General features: G+C 39.7%; 2 protein-coding genes across 11 annotated transcripts in view; one reads left to right on the top strand and one right to left on the bottom strand.

Annotated features, from left to right (window-relative positions):
- The window catches only part of LOC107078530 (5-hydroxytryptamine receptor 3A-like), a 25,992-nt gene extending 23,111 nt beyond the window's left edge, over positions 1 to 2,881 (top strand). For all 3 annotated transcript variants that reach the window (XM_015356438.2, XM_015356439.2, XM_015356441.2), the window contains 3 exons: positions 156 to 366; positions 1,240 to 1,419; positions 1,927 to 2,881. In XM_015356438.2, the coding sequence (XP_015211924.2) occupies positions 156 to 366; positions 1,240 to 1,419; positions 1,927 to 2,174 (639 nt within the window). In that variant the 3' untranslated portion in view covers positions 2,175 to 2,881. The remainder of the gene's footprint in view (positions 1 to 155; positions 367 to 1,239; positions 1,420 to 1,926) is intronic.
- Positions 1,806 to 20,766, bottom strand: exoc7 (exocyst complex component 7). 8 transcript variants are annotated; one of them, XM_015356434.2, is made up of 21 exons: positions 20,565 to 20,766; positions 20,023 to 20,088; positions 19,372 to 19,556; positions 18,717 to 18,822; positions 18,171 to 18,393; positions 16,782 to 16,949; positions 15,609 to 15,620; positions 13,856 to 13,948; positions 11,570 to 11,715; positions 11,000 to 11,152; positions 10,537 to 10,635; positions 9,787 to 9,849; positions 9,353 to 9,419; positions 7,981 to 8,019; positions 6,993 to 7,058; positions 5,933 to 6,053; positions 4,889 to 4,984; positions 4,282 to 4,345; positions 3,818 to 3,859; positions 3,444 to 3,577; positions 1,806 to 2,798 (listed from the first exon to the last, which is right to left on the bottom strand). In XM_015356434.2, exons 1-21 carry the CDS (start codon positions 20,622 to 20,624, stop codon positions 2,696 to 2,698), a joined length of 2,106 nt encoding a protein of 701 aa, XP_015211920.1. In that variant the 5' UTR covers positions 20,625 to 20,766; the 3' UTR covers positions 1,806 to 2,695. The 8 variants fall into 8 exon arrangements, with proteins under 8 accessions (XP_015211920.1, XP_006635240.1, XP_006635238.1 ...); XM_006635177.3 differs by lacking the exons at positions 13,856 to 13,948; positions 15,609 to 15,620 and adding an exon at positions 12,834 to 12,902; XM_006635175.3 differs by lacking the exon at positions 15,609 to 15,620.
- Between the last annotated feature and the right edge of the window lie 847 nt (positions 20,767 to 21,613).

Raw genomic sequence — 21,613 nt, forward strand, 5'->3', positions numbered from 1 at the left:
AGGAGATAAGAAGCTCTATCCCATCAAATCAAATTGAGAACTGTTGCTGACAGCTACCAGTTTTGACAATTTTTCACCTATTTCCATCAAGCCCACTGTGTGCTCTTCTGCACGTCCACCATTTCTCAACTGCCTCCTCTCCTTGTCCACCTCAGGTCTCCCTGTCTACACGGGGCTTCAATGTGATTGTGAGTTTGATCATACCCACTTTTCTCATCATGCTGGCCGACATAGTGAGCTTCATTCTACCTCTGGTTGAAGGGGAGCGCATCTCCTTCAAAGTCACGCTGGTCCTTGGCTTCGTCATGTTCCTCCTCATCCTCTCCGACATGCTCCCTGGTACAAGCCAGTGTGCGCCTCTGATCCGTGAGTAGACAAGCCATCACTGGATGAGCAAAACCTATTTGGCAGTTTAGTGCAAACAAGCATCTACAGTATGAACTGCTTGAATTGGAACACCTTCTCCATTGTGTACACAGTATGCCATAGCAAAGTCTGTCCTTAATAAGGATCATGTACCCAAACCCTCCATTTTCTCTTTAGGGGATGAATAACACACACAGCAGAGCCTGACCTAAACACAGGCCAGTGCTGAAAAGAAAACATAAGCAAGCCAAAGCTGTTTGCTCATGTTTGCCATTTTGAAGTATGAAGTACTACGTTCACTTGATTCCAGCAGATAAAGCTTCACAGACAGAAAAGAGTATTTCTTAATCTGTAGATCATGTATTAGAATATTGGAAAATAACAAGTGGGTTGCCGGCAAGATCACAGAACCCAGCAGATACCTAAATATCCTTCCATTGCTTGATCTGGAACACCTGCTCCATTGTGAAAGATATGCAAAGCAGTATCTTTAAATAAAGAAACAAAAAAAATTAACAAAACACGTTCTGTATCTGTATGTACAATGTGTTTTATCTGAGACAGCACTGTTTTTTTTGTTCTCCCATTTTGTGAGAATGCTTGATCTTGATACATTGTGTACTGTTGGTCTGACTCACAAGAATACCTCCATGGATAGGACCGTAAGCTAAAGATTCCACTCTACAAGCTAGATGTTACTACATCATGCCTAAAAATGGATCTTTATTTAATCCTTACTTAATTAACTTTAACACCTTACATAGTCATGAATCATAATATAAGCAATAGAAGTTTAGGAGGGCTTTGGGAACAAGATACACATTCTGTGATATCACACACGACAGACAGGTGTGCTTCCCTCTGTTGTCCTAGGTTATCACTTCTGCGTGTGCCTCTTTTTCCTGGTGCTCAGTATGATCGAGTCAATGGTGGTCACACAACTGGCAGTGGGTGGCTCACTCTTCTCCTTTCACGCAAGTGGGTGCAGCATATTCAGGGACACAAATGCAAAATCCAGAAGAGAATCCCAGGACAATAAAAATGAAATGCAAGGTAAAGTCAGGAATTTCTTTGATCATTAAGGTTTGCCAACAACCACACAATGGCCAAAAAATATGAAGAGGCTTAGCTTCTTTTTTTTTAGTCCCTTGCTTGGATTTTGCTGATGTGCATTGTATGCAAGAAGAGAAGACCCCAATAGTGACATTTTGCACCAAAAACCGGAAGCAGTTCAGTATACGATTATGCTGTTTCTCTTTCCTGTTGTATACAAAAAGATTATACAGATGAGGATAGCTTAAGGGAAGCTAAAGCTTATAACGTCTATAGAACAAATAGCATAGAAATTGCTTTTGATGGGAGATTAATTATCTTATCGATAGGAAAAATAATTATAATAATAATAATAATACATTGGTCATGAAGCCAAATAATCACTGTTGTGTGAAAAATAAAATGACAATGTTTATTACAGAATTCTGATAAGGAAACTTAACTGCAAAATACTTAGCTTTTCCTAGGCTGTGTTAAGGAGAGAGGGGTGTTTATTTTGTTTTTAAGGCTATGGTCTGGAACTGCTACGCTGCGTTACTGAACCCCATCTGGATAATCGTTCGCTGCAAAGGATCGTCAAAGTCCTTGAAAACATGCAGGAGAAAGAGCAGGACACACAGAATTCAAAGTGCTTTGCCAACAAGGTGGATAAAATCTGTTTTTTTGTTTACTTGGGCTCCTTTATCCTATACGTAGTAGTAATGCTCTACTTTATTTGTGACGTTCCCTGTGAAATAAACCACTTTGACTTCTAGCTTCTTGTAGTCCGATACAAAAACACCTATTTTCACTCAGGCAATGGAAACTTCCTGATACATCTATTTTGACTCAGGAATTATCGTAGGAGCCCATATGGTAAATTACAACATTAGATTCTGTTCTTTTCTCACATAACTGGACAAAAACTGTTTGTCTGAATATAGAAACTCTAGTAACAAAATTGTAAAACTGAAGACCACATTTGTTGAACCCCATAACCGTGTTTAAGAGAAGCCTTAATTATTCACCATTCTTTTGTATAATCCTTGTTATTCCATTGCTAATTATGCAAACAAAAAATTGCTATATGGTAGATCAAGCTTTTACACAGAAAAGGTTTTGGAGTCTTTTTAATTGATCCTTACGAGTGCCTCAAAAAAAGAGGGTGATACTGTATATACACTTATTTTTACAAAACAAACCATGGCATTCAACACACGTTTAGTGTCTCAAGAGAAGCAGGAATCTGAGCTGCACAGGACTGCAAAAGGAACAATGATGTGGGCAGAGCTGGGGTTTATGCCGATGTGTCGAACAGTTTCTCTATCATCTCTTCCACTTGCTCGGGTTTGTATTTGTGGTACTTCTCTGGGTTTTTCGTGAATGCAATGTTAGCATATCTGTGTAGAGAACAGAAAATAATGATTTTATAAAAGTTACTTGATACACAGACGGTATCCTAATAAACTAAAACATGCATTTATGTTGTAGTAGTATTGTCCTGTTTGTGTGAAATGAAAAATATCCATAGTTTTAGCAGATATTTGAAAATAAACCTTTCTGATTGCTTATTAGATGAGATCCTAATAATCTGTGAATTATTATGTAAAGACTAAGTTAATTATTTTGTACTCTGAATTAGTATTCATTTTAATCATTTATTTTCAGGGATGTGGTTTACAGTGCACAATTGTAAACATGATGTTTGCATTGATATAATTAGTGGCCACACTGGATTTAAATACAATGGTGGAGATTAGGTGGTAGAATGCTCAAGATTAAGTGCTAGTTATTGCACTGATTGAAGTCCTGGTTAAAGTCTGTACTCTGCTACTATGTTGCTATGTGCAGGCAAGTTAATTAACGTACTGTGTTCTGTTCATTGAAAGAAAAAAAAATATTTGGTTCAAACCCTGTCTTCTGTAAATTGATTTGATTGAAAGTATCAGTTCCTATATTAATTTACCTGCATCATTCTGCTTTTATAATGCACATTACTTTGCACTTCCCGTTTAGAGATGAGCAGAACAGACCCACAGTATTACCTCTGCAGGAAAGTTTTGTAGGCCTCTGACACCATCCTTTTCTGTGCCTGTCGAATAGCATCTCTCTGCTCTTTATCAGGAATGGCCCAGATCTTCTGGATTTTACACAACTCCTCCAAACCATCATTAAACCCCTAGAAACCAAGCAACCAGTGATTGAGAGAGTGATAATTTCTGAGTTTCCAGTGACTCACTTGTGAAATGCCCGTTACAAAACACAGAAGTCAGACAAGCCTAGGTTAACAGCTGATGATTGTCAAGTGTATACAAAGATTAACATATTCACATTTAAAAACACATTAAACAGCAAAAATATGTTTTATGAGCCTTACCAATTTACAGGCACCATAAAAAATAAAATACAACAAGCTCACCTTAAATTTGTCTTTAATCATCTGACGTTCTTTATCTTTCAGCTGGAGGAAGAAAACAGTGACAATGAGAACATTTTATAAGAGTGACACAGACCAGGATAGCTAATCACAAATAATCAGATTACCTTCTCATGCCATCTTGTAATAGGGCATACCAGTTAATCATAAACCTCCACATCAGGATATCAGGGAAAAACCTAACTTATAACACTGCACCTCCCCCTGCTGTACAACATCAGTAGTTCCTGAATAATATATTACAATATTCAAACCCACAAGCACCAAAGACAACACAGGAGTGAGACTTTCAGCAACACTGAAAATATATAATGGCACAACAACAAAGAAACAGTTGGCGATGCCACTCGGTACTGATTCAAACAAAAAAAAATGTAAAAACATGCTTTCAACTACATTCAGGAAACGCAATGTTTCAGTGCATGAAGCATTGGATGTAAATTTACCTTAGCACCAGGCTGAAAAACAGGAATATTCCGGTCTGTCAGGTTCTCAATTACTTTCAGCCAGCTGGAAAACAGAACGGGTCCAACGTGAACTCCATTATTACCTTCACTAGTATAAATAATAATTCCCCATCTTGAGAAGGGTGGATTTAGTACAGGGTTAGTCCATCCTGGCATCCTGGATTCTAGGCCATTACAGGACTTTGAACTTTCCAGTAAGTGATATTAAATTGAGCTTTAATTATTTAATTCAAGTGATGTAGACAGACATGATAATTAAGGACTACCTGGACTTGCAATGGCATGGAATCATGACTATTCCCGATTAAAACTTAATAAATTGCCAAAATGCAGCATTACAGGTGTAACTTTCACTTATAATCAAAAAGGTGTCTTTCACCAACTCTTGGAATATTACTAAATAAGCCTATACTGAAGAGTAGAAAATTCAGTTTTGTACAGATTAAATCTCTGTATTCTCCTCGTGTTCAATAAGCCATTTTGCTCAGCTCCATATCTTAAAAGATACACAATCAAAGAAGACATTTAATACGGAGCCAGTGTACACAAAGAACAGACCAATAGAGGTCTGGACATGGTCTTCTACCTGCGCTGATAATTTTGAATCTGCTGCTCAATGAGCTCTCTGTATGAAGCTTCTGCTTTCTTCTGAGTCACTGACACCAGCTGGATCAGTTCAGACCTGCAGGCAACAGGAATCATACAAATCAGTGCCACAGTACCAGGAAGGGTCACTGACAGACATCCACCACCATGTTCTCACCTACATTAATTCAGTTTATGAGCAGGGAAAACAAACTCTACTCCACGAACATATTTAAAGGAACAGGTTACAATCATGAACCTAGAGGACACAAGTGTCTTCTGACTTTCTTCTGATATCTTAGGCTGTGATCTCCAGTGGAAGCTGGATGTGGATATTAACAAACAGTGAACCAATACCTGGATTTTACACCTACGCTCATTCAGGTGTGTGGGCTTCCATGTGCTAAATTTCTTTACTACCTAAAATCTGCCTCAGAGTATTTCTGAAATCAAAGACTTAGTGCAGAAACAGGTTTAAGTTAAGCTCTGGTTAAGCAAGGTCAGTTGCAGATATCAATTAGTTTTACATGGAACAAAAGACACAGGGGGTCCCTAAGCACTGGAACTGAGAACAAAAGATCCAACACATCAGAAATATTCAAAACCACCACCTATCTCATGGTCACACCAAGCAGACTGTGGAAACTATTTGTAAAACATCTTAATGTATTAGTATGGGACATCTTTTTTTTCCTAAGCTATAACCATGAAATACGCACAGGGGGCAGTTTAAATAAAAAAATCAAAAGGATCTGCATTGTTAGAAAGCCACTTATTCCTGGGAGGGGTCTTGGTAGCCTGGTTCTTATCCTGAAAACACAGGGCACAGGGGGAGACTGCACCCTGGAGGGGAAACCAGTCCAAACCAGGAGCAACTTAAAAATGGAAAATGAACTCATCAGACTGGGGGAGAGAATGCATACTCCACCCAGACTGTCCCCCAGCCCAGAATCAGACCCAGGATCCAAGAAACTGTATCGAGAATACTTGGGAAAGCACATTACTAAATAAAACAAATGTGTTCAAAATTGTCCAGGGCACATACTTTTCCAGTGACTTGAGAATGTAGTTGTAGTTGTTGTGGAGGAAGATGGCGCTCAGTGCTTGATCCTCGTAAACTTTCGACTTGCTCAGCAGGTTCAGCTGCAGGTTTCCAAGCACCTTGCCTTTGAAACACAATGAAGCTTCACGTTATTGCGGTCACCTTTCGCTTGGTGTTTCTGTGCAACACAGATATAAAAAGCTATGCGTTTCTATATTTGTAACCCACAAGCTCCTCAAGCGAGGAATCATCTGATTATTTTGTGGAATTGCATGGGTTCATTTTTACAATTGCAATTTTGGAGCTGCCAATTTCAACTCAGCCTGGCTCACCACCATTCGTGCCCATGAAGGAGAAATGTCAGAACAACTGTCAGGGCAATTTCTAACACTGGGTCTCACCATGCTAGTTACTGAAGAAGAGAGGAACAATGCAACTCCCCATACTAACCCTTTCAAGATCCTAGGAACCTGGCAGGCCACTGGGGTGACCATAGCCTGGCAAGCTAAAATGGGCCAACCATGCACTGCTACATGGGAAACTCCTTGCCCTTGGGGTGTCACAGGCAAGAACTAGTGATGTCCAGAATACAGAGCTGCAGCCAGCACTGTGAATAAGCTAAGCCACTCAGGAGCCGACAAAAAGCAAAATAGCTTGTGTGCTCTCAAAAGCTTGTTTTGCTTAGCAAATTACTAATATTTCATGTTTAACATTATAACAAAAAATATAGTCCTGTCATTCATACCCACTAATCCCAGATCAACCTAAAACTTTAGTATTGCTTTAACTGGAAATATTACTCTTACTTTTTATGAATGCTGACCCCACTGCACACAAAAAAGTGCCATAGCTGATGCAGCCGAGAATTATATTAAACAGTAATTAAGACAACTAAATGTCTCCCACTTCTGTTTCTCTGGAGCTGACCACTGCTCATAATCTGTACAAGTGGGAACATCCATTTTTTTCCTTTATATTTTTTCCAATTTTAAAGAAGGAATCGATTGTCAAATTAACTTGCTCGCTGTGCCCTCCGTTCTAAAGCCCAGGGCGAGAAACTCACAGATGTAGGTGCTGAGGAGCCGCCGGCTGAATTCTGAGCTGTAGCTGCTTGCAGAGGAACTGGTTTCTGCAAACGAATAGGACAAATAAGTAAGAAAACAAAAACAACATTTGCACAGATATTCTATTACATTTGTTCTCTGAAATGCTAACAATTAACTGCAGTAAACAGTCCTATGACGTACATTACTTCTTTAAATGGCAAATTTTCATGCAGGAATTACTGAGTATGACTTGCAGAGGCAGCCGACATTACCCAACACCACAGCAACACGGTACACTGGAATTATTCCATAGAATTAAAACGCTATATTTTTTACTTAATATTTTAATTGGATTCATTAAGAACTGACAATTAGTTTGTTTTTGGATCCACCAGATGTGTGTTTTTCCATGGCGGGGCTCAAGGCTTGATGCTGCCCAGGGAAGAATGAGGAAGTGCAGGCAGGCTCCTCTGACTTGCCCATCTTGGAGTTGCTGGTCGCAGGCAGCACAGCCCCGAGGGTCGGCACACATTGGAGAAGAGGAAGCTCCTCTAGGGCTTTGACAGAAGTGCCATCCTGAAAGTGCCCGGGGGCCGAGAGGGTCCTGACCTCCTACTCCCACCCTACTAACCTCAGCATGCCCATCCCTTGAACCCACTCTCACTCTGTCTTCATCATCTCCGTTAAAGCAGCCATTATGGTCTTTTATAACATGTAACAGAACAGTCTTCACTGAAAACCTCAATTTATTTTCTTCACCTGCAGAGAGACTTCACTACTAATAACTACTAATCGGTCTTTAATCTGGATAATGTAATGCCACTGAAAAAGAGAAAGTGAATGGCTTTAACACATCACACAATTTTAAGGAAAACGACTTGCTACGGGTCAGTCTAGAAGTAAGAGGGTACACTCTGCTCTGAAGGTTTATAGCGAGTGATCCCTTGTCCATTGGTGAAAAAATTAAGGGGAAAGAGATGTCAATCTGCCATTTTCTGTGCTTACCTCGGGGGTCTAAAGGTATATTGTAAGTGTCCCCAAGGACTACAGGGTACAGGCAGAGGCGAGAGAAAGAGAAAGAGAGGCAAAGTGCAACAAGTTAGAGAGTCTCATTAGTACAGAGTAAGCAAACCCAACACAGCCAGATAGCAAGGATTAGACAGAATGCAGTGTTAACCCTTTGAGCACTGGGACTTCACAACGCAGAGATCCCAATGACACGTTTCCATGTTTGCGGTGGTAAAAATCAAGTGGCTATTTTGGATCATAAATTGACTCACTTGTAAAGTCCTGAATTTTCTAATTTTATAAAGTAATTTCTGATAATTTAACTTTTAATCCCATTCAATGTCAACATCCCCGAAAATAAAATTCGCAATGTGCAAATAAAATCACTTTAGAAATGAAATGATTAATGAAAATCAATAATTCACCTCCTTACTTCTGGAGTAAGTGTACTGGCTTCAAAGCGCAAACTGATGTTGGCATCCATCATGGCTTATACAAGTGGTCAATAATACATGGTTAGTTACACTGCAGGTTTGAGACTGGAGTACAGAAGAGCTTGTACTAGCAGTGCATCGAAGGGCTAAACCGCAGGATCCAGAAGGAGAGGCAGTGTTGGAAACAGATGGATGAAAGGAGCAGGAAACGAATGAAAGAGTGCTTACAGCAGCAGGACAGGACAGCCAAGAGGGACACACAGATGGGACACTGACTTGGGAAGCTTCATTTGCCATTGACACAGGTGAGGAATTTTTCAAATGCTGTTAATGGAAAAGGCTGCTGCCGGCTGAATCACGGACAAAATGGGACAAAATGTATGTTTGCCAGCACAGCTGTTCACGTTCACTGGAGCTGCACAGTACTTGATCTCTGCAAGCCAAGATTCCCCACAATGGGTTTAGAAAAAAAAGCAACTAAATTCAAAAGTAATGCTTTCAGTGTAGTGCTCAGAGGCACTGTAGAGATAAAGATATATTTAATAAAGTGAATGATGTGAGTAATCAAATCTAAAAAGCCTTAAGAAATGCTCTATGTTTAAGACAAGAATAAAGTTACTGTAATTACATTCTACTAAGGAAGACATAAGTTTCTCTGGGAACCGAGTCTGAAACTCTTACTATATGATTTCTGATCTAGGTTTTCAGAGTTAGTCAATATAATGGCACTTTTTATCATACATGTGTAGCACTAAGATGTCTCATCTCTTTCTACTGTGTTATTCCCTGGCTCCGGTAATTATTCAAATGGAAAAAAAATCCAGCTCAAGAATTCAGTTAAAAATGAGTAACATCTCTGGACCTGCACCGCGTCTGAGCAAGTGTACGTGGCGGCCGACGCTTTTTGTGTGAGCTCAGAGCTTCACCACTCCTACCTTGGGATGCGAGCATGGCCCCAGCTGTCTCCTGGAAATCCAGCAGCTGCTGGAGAAACAGGATCGCCTGCAAGACAAGGGACACCGCAGTCAATACGTCACCGGCAAGGACCAGGCTCATCCCTGACCAGTGCCAGTCAGAGTGTCAGAAGATTGCAAAAGTGTATTCCCTGCCTCCCTGCCCTTCTTTAAAGAACATACACTGCAAATGACAGGAAGCCATTCAGCTAATCTACCCCATTTGTTAGTTTGTAGCTTGATAATGGTTTAAATAGCTAATTCGATTTTGAAATGCTATGCAAAACTGATGTCGGGATGAATGTTTTTAAGAGAGAAAATAAAAGCTTGAGGCCCTTTTGAGATTGTGTTTTGTGCTGGGTGCGAGACGGTTAATGTGTACTGCTTCTTTTATCTAGAAGTGAAACAGAACTTACGTTACTTGTGAGTTCATGGACAGTTCCATCCTTGGGCATGTTATACTCCTTATCTGGGTCATTCTGTTGAAAGAATCAGAGGCTCTTTAAAGGGCACTTGACAATCAACACAACTGTTTCTATCAACCTCGTGATCTAAGTGAACTTTAATTGCTCTCAATCAATTTTAAACATTAAAAGTATGGATTGCGTGTTACAGGAATGTGTATTTAGAATAGCGTTCAATATTTCACAACCCATACTGTCAAAAAAATCAATATGGTCAGCAACACAAGAAAATAACTAATAACTAATAAAGATGGGGTTATAGAGAATGCATGTCTAAAGTGAAAATGAAATGAAGACTACAATATTAAGCAAAGGCTGTCCAATTGTGCACAAGTTTTTCAATTTATATAGAATCAGTTAATCATTTCTATTCATTCTCTTGGAGGTAACGGCTTAGTCTTTTAAAACATAAAAATTATAATCAGGCATCCCCTGAAGGACATTCAAGAGAGCCAGAGAACGCATAATCAGACCTTTACTCAGAGAAATAAAATCAAGCTACAATTCCATAAAGTGATTTATCGGGCAATAGAGCAAAAGGTTTCAGTGCAATTTCTTCAGTGGAAATATTAAAATGAGCTGGATAATTGCTTTCCACAGAAATGACTGATTATCGCTTTCCACTCCTAACATGAATTCATTTGGCCTAAAACATTTCAGGTTGGGGGGTTTGGTCTATTTGTGAACAGGACTTGCTCATACCTTAATGCTGTCTGCAAATTCCTCCAGCGCTTTGGCTCCGGTGGTTTCCATGGAGGTGATGAGTGTGGGCAGCTTGTTCTTGGTGCTGGCTGCCGTCCCCTGAAAAGAAGCACATAGCTGCAGTGAAGCACAGGAGAGCCCAGCCTTGACATTCTCATTTCCTTTTATTTACCTGGGAGACAGCTGGATGGAAAAAAAAAATCAGTAGTAAGTGCTAAGGAGCAGCTAGAGTTCTGAATACTCTGAAGTACTCGAGGTGGGTGGACTAATAGATTTTTTTATTCTACACAAAAGCCTCTTGTAAAATCTAAAGCTCCGGAACTCATTCAGAATAGCCAAAGAATCAGAAGAATAACATGACGACACAAGAGAAGTCAAGTTAAGCGCAGGATGACGTGTTTGTCGCAAGGATAAATCTGCTGCAGAAAAGCAATGCATGACCTTAATCGCATAAACCCTTTACCTGCAGGACCTGGTCGAACTCCGGTTTGGTCTGCTTCAGGTGCTTGAGAATGGGGAAGATGGTGAGCACGGCCGAGTAGTCATGCCTCATGATGGCCCTTCGTGCAGCAGAAACAATATTGTCCCCTTCCAGCATCAGGTTATCCAGAGCTTCCTGTTTCACAACAATGTCTTCTTTCATTAAAATAAAATGCCTTAACCTAAAGGGCTGCAATCTCAGCATTGCAGACATGCCCCCCACCAAAACTGAATGGAACACAAAGCCTTATTATGTGATCAATTACTCGGGGAGACAAATTTCACAAATTAAGTCATGCTTTCGAATAAAAATGAATTCCACACACAGAGTCAGATGTGGAATTGGGAATTGTGTGTTATACCTCACCTTCATTTCTCACTTTCTGTATAAAAAACATAATGAATACATGAGGATGCTGTTTGAAACCCAATTCACTCAAGACGCAAAAATCTTGAGAAACATTTTTACACAAAAACAAAGTTCTAAAATGGTGACCTCCAGCTGTTCCAATCCACAGCCTAATTTAAGAAGATGGAAATAAGGAAATCAGACCTGGATCAGGGAGTCGAAGGTCTTCTTCTGATGGTGTTCAGGGATGATGTCTGTGAGCAGCTGGTATTCACTCTGAGCTAGCTTGACAAAGGCACTGATGCAGTGCATGTAGGAGTCGATCTCAATGTCCAGAACGTCATCTTTGCCTATTAACAGAAAATTCATAGATCAGTCAGTTCTGTAATCAAACTGTTCCTGATCTGCAGCACATTAACAATGTATAAGTAAAACTCCCAAAGGATTAAAGATTTAAACTCTGCCTTACTAAGACATTCTCATTTGGTTATGGTTTAAATAGCTTTTAATATGAGATATTTTTCTAAAACATTCTCTAAAAAATCTAGACAAAGACATTTGAAACACAGAACAATGAAAAGACTAAAAATAAGTATAATGTGACAGCTGGGCTTTAGGTAAGGTATATTTTAACTAAAGGAGGAGGAGGATATTGTTCTTAACAGTATTAAAAAACAATTATGTAACAAAATGTCTGGATACACTAATTATACACAGATATCTTCAAAAACAATAAAATAAGGTGTATACATTTCTTCTTTTTATATGCATCAGTAAACATTAGTCTAACTGTCTAGTCTCTTTATTTCTCAAAGAAAAATGCTTTAACTTGGTCTCAAGGTGAAACATGGGACAGCAATGTTTTAAAGAGGAGTTTTCGAGACCTTCATAAAGTGAAAGGCTACTTCCGAAGAGATTAGTAAGTGGAAAATATACCACTTTTGAGAAGAAAGATTGTTTTAATTTACAAACCTCAAATACTTCTCCCAGTTGATAAAACTACCCTTTTACCTTTTTTATCCAGTGGTGTAATAAACCTTAGTCTTTTTGCACAGTGCTTGTCCATACAGTACATATTGCTAAACCATGACAAATCACACAAAACATCATATTAAACTGAGTATTTCTGCTGAATGGGTTAGCAAATCAATACTCAAATGACTGATATTGTAGCAAGTTATGAACACTGCAAATATTGTACACAGGGCTCTCCTTAAAGTAAGTAATGGCCTAGGTTGTACAGACTGAAAATGTCTTCCACTTTGAGCCACAGAGACCATATAAGACCAGGAAGTTCTTTATGCTGTTTGTGGGGCTTTCTTACATGTTTGATGACAAGTCTAAAGTGCTTAACAGAATAAGCTTAAATGTGTTTTAAGGAATTCGTAATATTTCACAAACATCGTATGGTCCAGCAATACCAAGGACTTGGTCTACAGATAATGTGCACTCTGATGCCCATACTTACCCACCACAGCCCCGTGCTTCTCATTCAGGGCGTCAGAGAGATGTTTGACCCTCAGGTCGTGATCATGACCTAGCAGGGTGCCAGAGTAGTGGAGATATTGCCGTTATCCTTGGCCTACTCCTGGGGCAATTTGGTGGGACCTGAGACTATTTACAGACACACACCGACTACCGTCACCCAGCAAGAAAAGCAAAGGAGGCCTCTGAGCCAGAGTGCGGAGATTTTGAGTGCAGAGGGGTGTGCTCTTGGGGTTTTCTCTCTTATCACCGATATTTATACCGATGCATCAATACGTAAGGAGAGTTTGGTACAGGCCAAGTCTAGAGGCTGTGAATTTGGACTGCATACTATGACGTGGGTCTGAAGACAAGAACATCCAGTTGTCACAGGAGCTTTTACCCTCAGTAGCAAATAGCTTCTCTAAAATCCTTCATTTTACACACTGAAATTGAACACTGACATAACCAGTATTTGTCAGATAGGTTTGAAAACTGCCTGTAATATTTGTAGAGCAATTAAGGATGGAAATACAATATACTAACAATGTCACTCATAAATCTTGTATCCAAACCTTAGACAGGGTCATTTGAAAGAGATGCCAATGGAGTTTTGCTATAGCCCTGTATTTTTTTTCCAAAGTTAAGAAGTCTTTACATCAAAGCTCTTTAGAATCATTGTAATTATTAATATCAAGGATCACACTTTACAATGTAACCTGAATCAGAATTAAAAGCGAGCTTGGTGTCACACCTGTATCTTAAGAACAATTTCTAAACAACGCCAATTTGGGAAACGGACTGCTAAAATTGTTCATTTCCCATAAGGCACGCAAAACCAAAGCATGCGTACACTGCGAAATAACTTCACTCAATTTCAGTCTATCCTCCAAAGCTCCTGTGAGACTGCAGGGAATCCCTGTCACCCCTCTGGCTGTGTAAAGCAAGATAAAGGGCCTTCTGTGAGCGAGAGAGACCCTGGATTGTTTGAGAAGAACTCTGACACCGAAAGACAAGATTCATTACCTTCCAAAGGAGTGAGGTTAGAGCCCCCCCTTTTCCCATCGAGCCCATGCTGAGAGTACTGTTTCAGAAGGTTCTGAGCCTTACGGATTGTGCCTGTTCCCATAGAAAAAAAACAGAGAAAGGGACACCAAAGGGAGGAAGGGAAAAGACAGAGAGATGGATAGGAGAGGGCAAACGAGGGAAGAGAAGAAAGGAGATCTAGAGAGTGATGAAACACTGCCACACCCCTCCACCAACACCGATGTTCAGTTAGAAAAGCATTAGAACCACTGCCTTAGCAAGGCAAACAACCACAGACTGAGTGTTTAAGGGAACATCTTTAGATGTAAAGTAAAAAAATATACTGTTAAACATGAACACAAAAGCAGCATACACAGAAATATTGATATTTAGAATACAGGCAGCATTTTAAAGATTCCGGTTTAGTTTCAAAGTACTTCATAGTATTCCATCAAGCAAAATTCAACAGTTAAACTGGTTTATTTATACTACATTAAGCTGATTATTAATTTATTAGTATATTCAAAAGTATTAATATCATAAAGATCTGTACACAAAAAAGAAAAGGTAACCATTTGCAAATTTAGTATGTTAGTAAGCACACAGACATGAAAATTAGTAAATTGGATTGTTAAATTATATGCCTTTCATTGATGCTCTAATCCCCCCATTTATATATGCTAAAATGCAATGTAACTACAGTATTCTAACCAAAGGTTTGGTCTATTGTAGGCATCTAACATTGTGAGCATAAATCAATGCAGCTTGGTTTACAGTCTCGGGTCTTTGTAAAAAGAACAAAAACACATGCAAGTGGGTTGCAAAGACTGATTAAGTTCTATGAAGGTAATGATTACAACACAAATCTTCCAACTCTAGGTAACAGATCACTGACATGTCATAAATGTTTTGGAATAAAGTAAACTAGAAGCACAAAAACCCACGAAATAAACAAGAGAAGAGCACAGGTTTGCTATATATAGCTTTTGATTGCTTGAACTATGGCAGGAGAAAATTATCATGGAGGTGTTTGCAATCTCCCATGAGTTTAATGCATGTACAACCAAAACAACAGAAAACAGAAAAACGGTTTCAACTCCTCTGAAAGGACACAAGCCTTTTGTTCAGTTTCCCACTCCCCACAACCGAGAATCAATACACAGGACCACACAGAACACGGAAGAAAGCTTTTGTAACTTCCAAGGAAATCCAAGAAAAATGCCATGTTTGAGAATTTATAAAGCTGGTCCAATATACCTTTACAACAGATCTTTCTTGAACAAACAAACAGAGATGATTTAGGGTTAAGAATATTTTTTGGCAATTTCTACATGGTACTTCAACCTAATGTTATGACAATGATATCTGTTACACTATTGCATGGATCTAATGCCACATTTTTTGAACAATTAAGATAATAATGTTCCAGCTACACTTTCTGTGTTCAAGTGCTCTTAAAACAGTTTGATCTGAAGTACAATCAAGAGTACAAGCAGTAAATGTGTTATATGTAATACATTTCCTCAGTGTTGTGCTGTTCTGCAATTTTAAGGAAAAGGGTACACAATACCTCAGTCCACAAACTTCCATGTTTTATTTTTGTTTAATTCTTCATTTGTCATTTGGGAGTTGGGGAATGTGAATCTGAACTGTTTATACTACGGACTCTCTGGTATTTGAAGTTAAATGCAGTGCTCAGTTAAAACAAGCAAGCAATGAGAGCATAGCACATTGAAGCTTTTCATTTTTTTACCTGGGATGTAGACTGTAAATCATCAAACAAAAGGGGAAAATAAGTTAATAAAATATCTAAGGAAAGAAAAACAAGCACGAGCACTGATGAGACTGATGGATACCAGGAAAATGGAATTCCACTTTCCAAAACCGAAAGTAAGAAATCAAAAGAATAATTCAGGGTACATCTGCCAGAAGCAAACGGAAGGGGGATTTTTAAACAAACAAACCTTAATGCAAGTCAGAGCAGGACTTCCAAGTCTCTGTTTTCATTACAGATGAGCCTTCTGGCACTTGTCAAGCCACTAAATAAACTAATTAAATTCTTAATTCAATAGTTTTCTATTTCTGCTGATAAAAACTAGCAGGATTAAAGTTACTTATAAGATCTAATTGTTTTGTTGATCCATTATCAGAAAGCCACAGATCCAGGTGAAGATGGTGGCAAGCCAGAGCCTGTCCAGAAAGCACAGACCCAGGGTGAGAATGAGAGTGTATATCTGCCTTCTCCCCGGATGTTAGGTCACTAAGAACGGGGACAACTTCAAATAGCCAATCAGAACTAGCTAGCAGGCCTCTGACTGGTGAGAGAAAAGTGCAGCACTATGGCAAAAACCACATGTGAACATGACTAAAAACACTCCCTACAAACAGATCCCCGAAAGTCAGAAACCCTAGAGCTGCGAGACAAAACCACTAAGCCCCTCGCTCAACCCACCCCCATTGAGTTATTCAAATGATTAGTTCGATAAAGGGATCAGTGAAATAAATGAGAGCTCAGCAGGAATGAAAACAAAACAAAACAGAGGCAATGAGCTGGACGATGATCCCACAGCCAAACAACAAAAGAAAAAACTGGATTTAAAAAAAAAGGCAAATTAAGGTTTAAACTGCTGTTAAATACTATTGATCTCATGCCATCCACAATATGACAAAAGCCAAACTACAGCTTATTAAGGAGCTGAATATATGAATAACCTGGTGATGTTTTTTTGGGGGGAGGAGGAAGGTTATTGATAAAAAGAACTGAAAAATAACAGTGCACAGCGTTAAAGAAACTAAAAAGAGAGGAATCAACATGTTGGTGGTTGAGATTGAGGCCAGCCAGGTGAGATGCGAGATGGTGAAGCAAACGACCCGTCAGGTGAAGGCTCTGACTGTGAAAGGGGTGCTGGGAGGTTCCCACACTGACCTGGTCTTTTGGGGGGCTTCTTCGTGGGCGTGTCCTTGCGCTTGTTCTGCACTGCAGGCGAGTACAGCACGCCTGAGGAAGAGCTGTTCTTGCGGAAATGCTCTTTCAAGCCCTTTATGGAGCGGTCAAGCTGACTGGACCGAATCTGGAAGTACACATTCATGAAGTCTGGAAATACAAAAACCAGAAGAAATGCACTTAAAAAAACATTTTAAACTAGCCGATTAAAAAAAAAAACATGTACTCTCCAACCTTAAATCCCCTCAAATCTCAGAATCTTAAATGAGAAAACTATTCTCAACTCCAGTTTTGTATGTCTCAATTATTTTGACACTTCACACCACTTACCAAAAGGCGTGGCAGGGCTGCTGCAACCATCAGCTGGTGTGGTGGACTGTAAGGATGCCTCTCTACCTAACGATCCTGCTCTCAGCCTGCCCTCCCTTTTCAGAGATCCTTTCTGCCTTCCTTTAAACACCTCCTGCCTGCAGTTTTCTAAACCTGGATCAAAGTTAAACACAGCCGTATTTCTTGGCTAGTAACCCTCTAAGTCTATAAAGGTATCTACTTTTGATTAAAAAAATAAATGCTTATTATGTAAGGCAGCAACCAGAACTTTTAGTTATCTAGGGCTCAGAAATGTGAGGCAGGGTTCAAATGGTCTACACAAGAGCTCTGTGAAGTTAGCACGCCTATAAACGGCAAACAAAGTCACGTGACCCCTGTCGCTGCTGTAGGGGGCTAAGTGACATCACAACCCGAAAACAGAAGGTGCTATTTCTCAGGAATGAAAGCACTTCAAATGGTACTTTCAATGGCACAAACGAGCACACAGCACAAACAAAAAAGACTGGTTCAGTTCTCCCACACCGTTATGGGGATGGGGTTGAGTGACCTCACATCCCTGAAGAATTAAGGTGCTATATCTCAGCAAGTACAGCAGCACAAACAACTTTCAATGACACAAACGGAGCACAAACAACGGCTGTGGGTTTAACTGTATGTCCTATTCGTAGGGGTGCCAACTTCACTGCGCTCTAAACAAGGCACAACTAGACCAATAAAAATTCTTCATGGGCCTTAAAAAGCCAATGAATTGAAAACATGCTGGACTGATGATGCCTTTTAAAGAGTTTAAAGGGCATCATTTAAAAAAAAGTTTAAAGTCCTAGGCCATAAGGAATATACATTTTAATTACAACGTATGCAAGATTTTTTTTTGAGGGAAAAGGCTTTTCTTATCATTTGCTTTTTAAGATAAAAATAAATGAGTTAACAGAATTGCAACCTTAATGACTACAACCCCTCACCACACATTCCCTCCATACAGTGCAAACTCAATACTGAAGCTGCATGCAGTGAAAGAGTTCCAGGACAATCGTGGGGTACCCTGGTTGCGGCCGTATTCTACCAGCCAGCCAGAGATGCAGATGATATCCTGCAGTGTGGCCTCAGGCAGGTGCTCCAGTGTGACCTCTTCCTGCACATCCAGGTCCTCATCGGTTCCAATCAGATCCAAGATCAAGATGGGCGGCACAGGTTTGCTGTAGCGGGTCAACAAACTCCGGAACTCAGCCTCCAACAGCTCCTTCCCCTTCTCAAATCTCGCTTTCTGGGGAAGGGAAGATGACAGGGTAAAACCAAACTCCTTCTTTAACAAAGGTCCTTTTAAGAATGTGCATCAGTCTATCAGGACAGTTGAGCTTAGGAGGTACTGCCATTGAAAAGCTTCATCCTCACATTCTTAAAATCATGACCTCATGTAACAGAGCTGGCAAAGATGAGCAACGGACAAAATAGGTGTTGCATTAAAATACACATCTTGTCTTTTTCAGTACAGTACAGAAATCACTCAGATTCAAAAGAGACATGAACAAATTGTAATATTAAACACATAAAAACAGTGTTTAGATTCAAAAAAGGGGCAGGACTTACAACTGTGTTGAGCTCTGGGCTATCAGGGTTATTGTCCTGAAAATATTCCACTGCTTTCTGGATTTTCGCAATACAAGCAAGGTACTCATCCAGTCGGCCTGTAGGGCTGAAACACACACTTAACTGAGTATAATAAACTGGCAGTCTCAAAACGTGCACCTGTTTTGCATCGATTTAAGTGAAACCAACACTATTTTCACACTCTTTCAGTATTCAGATTTATTAATGTTTTTGCAAGCAGACTAAGACCTAGATTAAATTAAATCGCATTATCTGGTGATTTCTTGCAAATTGCAAATAACTACCCAGGTAGTGGACTACCGCTTTTTAATGAAGTTAAAGGCTTCTTCCTTCCATTCAAACGAAAGAATTACTCATCTATGAATTGGCTTCATTACTCTACTCTCCTCCCCACTGATAGCTGATGTGTGGTGAGCGTTCTGGCGCACTATGGCTGCCGTCGCATCATCCAGGTGGGGCTGCACATTGGTGGTGGTGGAGGGGAGTCCCCATTACCTGTAAAGCGCTTTGAGTGGAGTGTCCAGAAAAGCGCTATATAAGTGTAAGCAATTATTATTATTATTATCTTGGAACGGTGGGTTTGGTTCACCCAGAACACTCCCAGCCCCTCCTCATGCTGGACACCACGCCTCACCCCTCTTTGATGATCTTGTCTGTGTCCTTGGCCACGTGGTAGTAGCTGATGACGTGGTCCAGGCAGGAGAGAGTCTTCTCCACGTTGTCCTGCAGCCGCTGCAGATTCTCTGTCTGCTTGTGCACTGGTATGATGGAGTTCTCCAGCTGCATGAGGCGGCTCTCAAAGGAGGACAAGATGGAAACCTGCAGAACAGCGAGGCAGCGTAGGGAGAGGGTTGAGGTCTTTAACCAGAGTCGAAGCTGCAAAAGCAGTTGCATTCATTTTTTTTATCCTACCCACTCTTATTCAGAGACAAATCAAAAGAACTATGAAACCTGAAAGATCCAGTGGACCACAGGACCATGAATACTATGGACACCCCCAGTATACTATAATCCAACAAATTATTTCAGTGCTGCTTTGTTACCAAAAGGCAATTCCACACCAACCCAGAAAATCAGACTGTATAACCTTGGGATAACCACATAAGTCTAAGTTAAAAACAAACATATAAGGCACTGGAGAGCCTCATTGTTGTTTGGCTTTACGTCCATCTGTATAGCCACTGTTTCTACATTTTTACTATTTCAGGATTACAAGTTAAAACTTGGTGCCCTGCAGTCCTACACAACCAGGAGAGAACATCACTGATCTAAACGGTTTTCTTACCATTCCTTTCGTCAGCTGATCACTTTTCTCCAGGTTTTCACGGATGAATGACAACGTGTCCTGCTCCTGTCGAAGGGTAAAAATATAACAGAGGTGCTGGAAAGCATGTTAATCACACCTTATATTCTGTACCTAGAGGGCTCCAGCCCTGGCCGTTAGGAACCAATGGGTATTCTTGTTTGAACTGCAACCATTGTCTCTCAATTGCTTAATTAGGCCAACTAACAGTCAAAATGAACATGATCTTTAACCACTGACTGAAACCATCTAAAAAGCCCCCATTGTACAGGGGTGTGGCCGCCTCCGAGCTCAAGCGTTAGAGATCACTATGCTTTGACAGTAGAAATCTCCACATACTGTACTACCATTAACAACAATGAACTTTTGCAATTAATACAACTTGGAATGCACACAGATGCGTAAACTAATGTCGGCAAAGAATGTTTTTTTTTTATATCCAAAAAGGAAAATGAATCACAGTCCTTCAAGATGACTGTGAACAGATGAAAATACTCTAAAAGTGCCGTTGATCCTCTACAAACCTGTTTGAGTTTCTCTTCTATTTCTCTCTTCCTAGAGGATGCGTCCTCCGTTGGAATCATCCTGCTAAATGACTGGTTAATGTCCTTATTAAAGTAAAGTATTAGTGTTTATATTTTTGATTCTAACAATTAAATGCACTTGAACCCCTACTCATACTAACAGGTTTTGCTTCCTGTTTTTCTCTTTCGACCTTCTTCCGTTTCCGGTTGGCAGCAAGGCAGTACAGAACCTCTCCGTACGGTCCGGTGTTTCCTTCATTTTGGTTGTGGCAAGAATTGCATTTGAAAAGAATTTTTTGTTATTTCTAAAATTGTTGCGTGCGAAACATTTTTGTTAGGGGATTAGTGAATGCTGCAATAAAAAAGAGTCTCACTTTATTAATATTTTGAACTGAAGTCATTTAAATCACTTTGAATTAATGATTATGGACATACTATTTGGTTGTTTTTTTTCTGTTTAAACACAAATACATTATTCCGTGTACAGTTGTCGTCTTATATAATATAAATTCTAATTTTTCAAGGTGATTTTATCGTGTTGGGGTTTACCACAAAATAAACCTAATGCAATTCTTGTTCCCCTCACATCGTGTCGCTGTAGGATGGCCATTAATACGAGAACTTAAAAGTACAGCGCTTAATTTTTTAAGATAATCCTTTATTTTGTTAGGAACTAGAGTACAACAATCACAGCTGTCCAATTACCGAATAGCCTGATAATATCGATTGTGATAAATGGGGAAAAAAATGTTATTGTGCTCTTTTTTAAAGGGCGATTATAAACCTTTGGTAAGGCTATTCCTGGTAAATTCTAATTATGCAGTGTCTTACACTACAGAAGCATCTGTCTCGATGACTCTCTCAAAGTTTGAGTGCCCAGGAAGTATTTAATTTTAACAAGCGCCCATAGGTTGCTCACGGAACTACAGCGTTTTTTAAACGGACATCAACTTTTATGTATAGGTATACAGATACTGTTGGCACAAATAATATGTAAGAATAAACGGTTTAAATATGAATCTATCTGGTAATCGAATTAAACTGAATTT

The sequence above is a fragment of the Lepisosteus oculatus genome, chromosome 9 (genome assembly GCF_040954835.1).
Source record: "Lepisosteus oculatus isolate fLepOcu1 chromosome 9, fLepOcu1.hap2, whole genome shotgun sequence".
Taxonomy (NCBI): Eukaryota; Metazoa; Chordata; class Actinopteri; order Semionotiformes; family Lepisosteidae; genus Lepisosteus; species Lepisosteus oculatus.

What these genes read in the sequence shown, in the direction of transcription:
- exoc7 (XM_015356434.2), bottom strand. Translation starts at nt 20,624, where the DNA reads ATGATTCCAACGGAGGACGCATCCTCTAGGAAGAGAGAAATAGAAGAG. An exon ending in GCCCAGAGCTCAACACAGTT is followed by an intron (nt 18,394 to 18,716) that starts GTAAGTCCTGCC and finishes TCCCTTCCCCAG; the next exon opens with AAAGCGAGATTTGAGAAGGG. An exon ending in GGCCATGCTCGCATCCCAAG is followed by an intron (nt 8,020 to 9,352) that starts GTAGGAGTGGTG and finishes TGTACCCTGTAG; the next exon opens with TCCTTGGGGACACTTACAAT.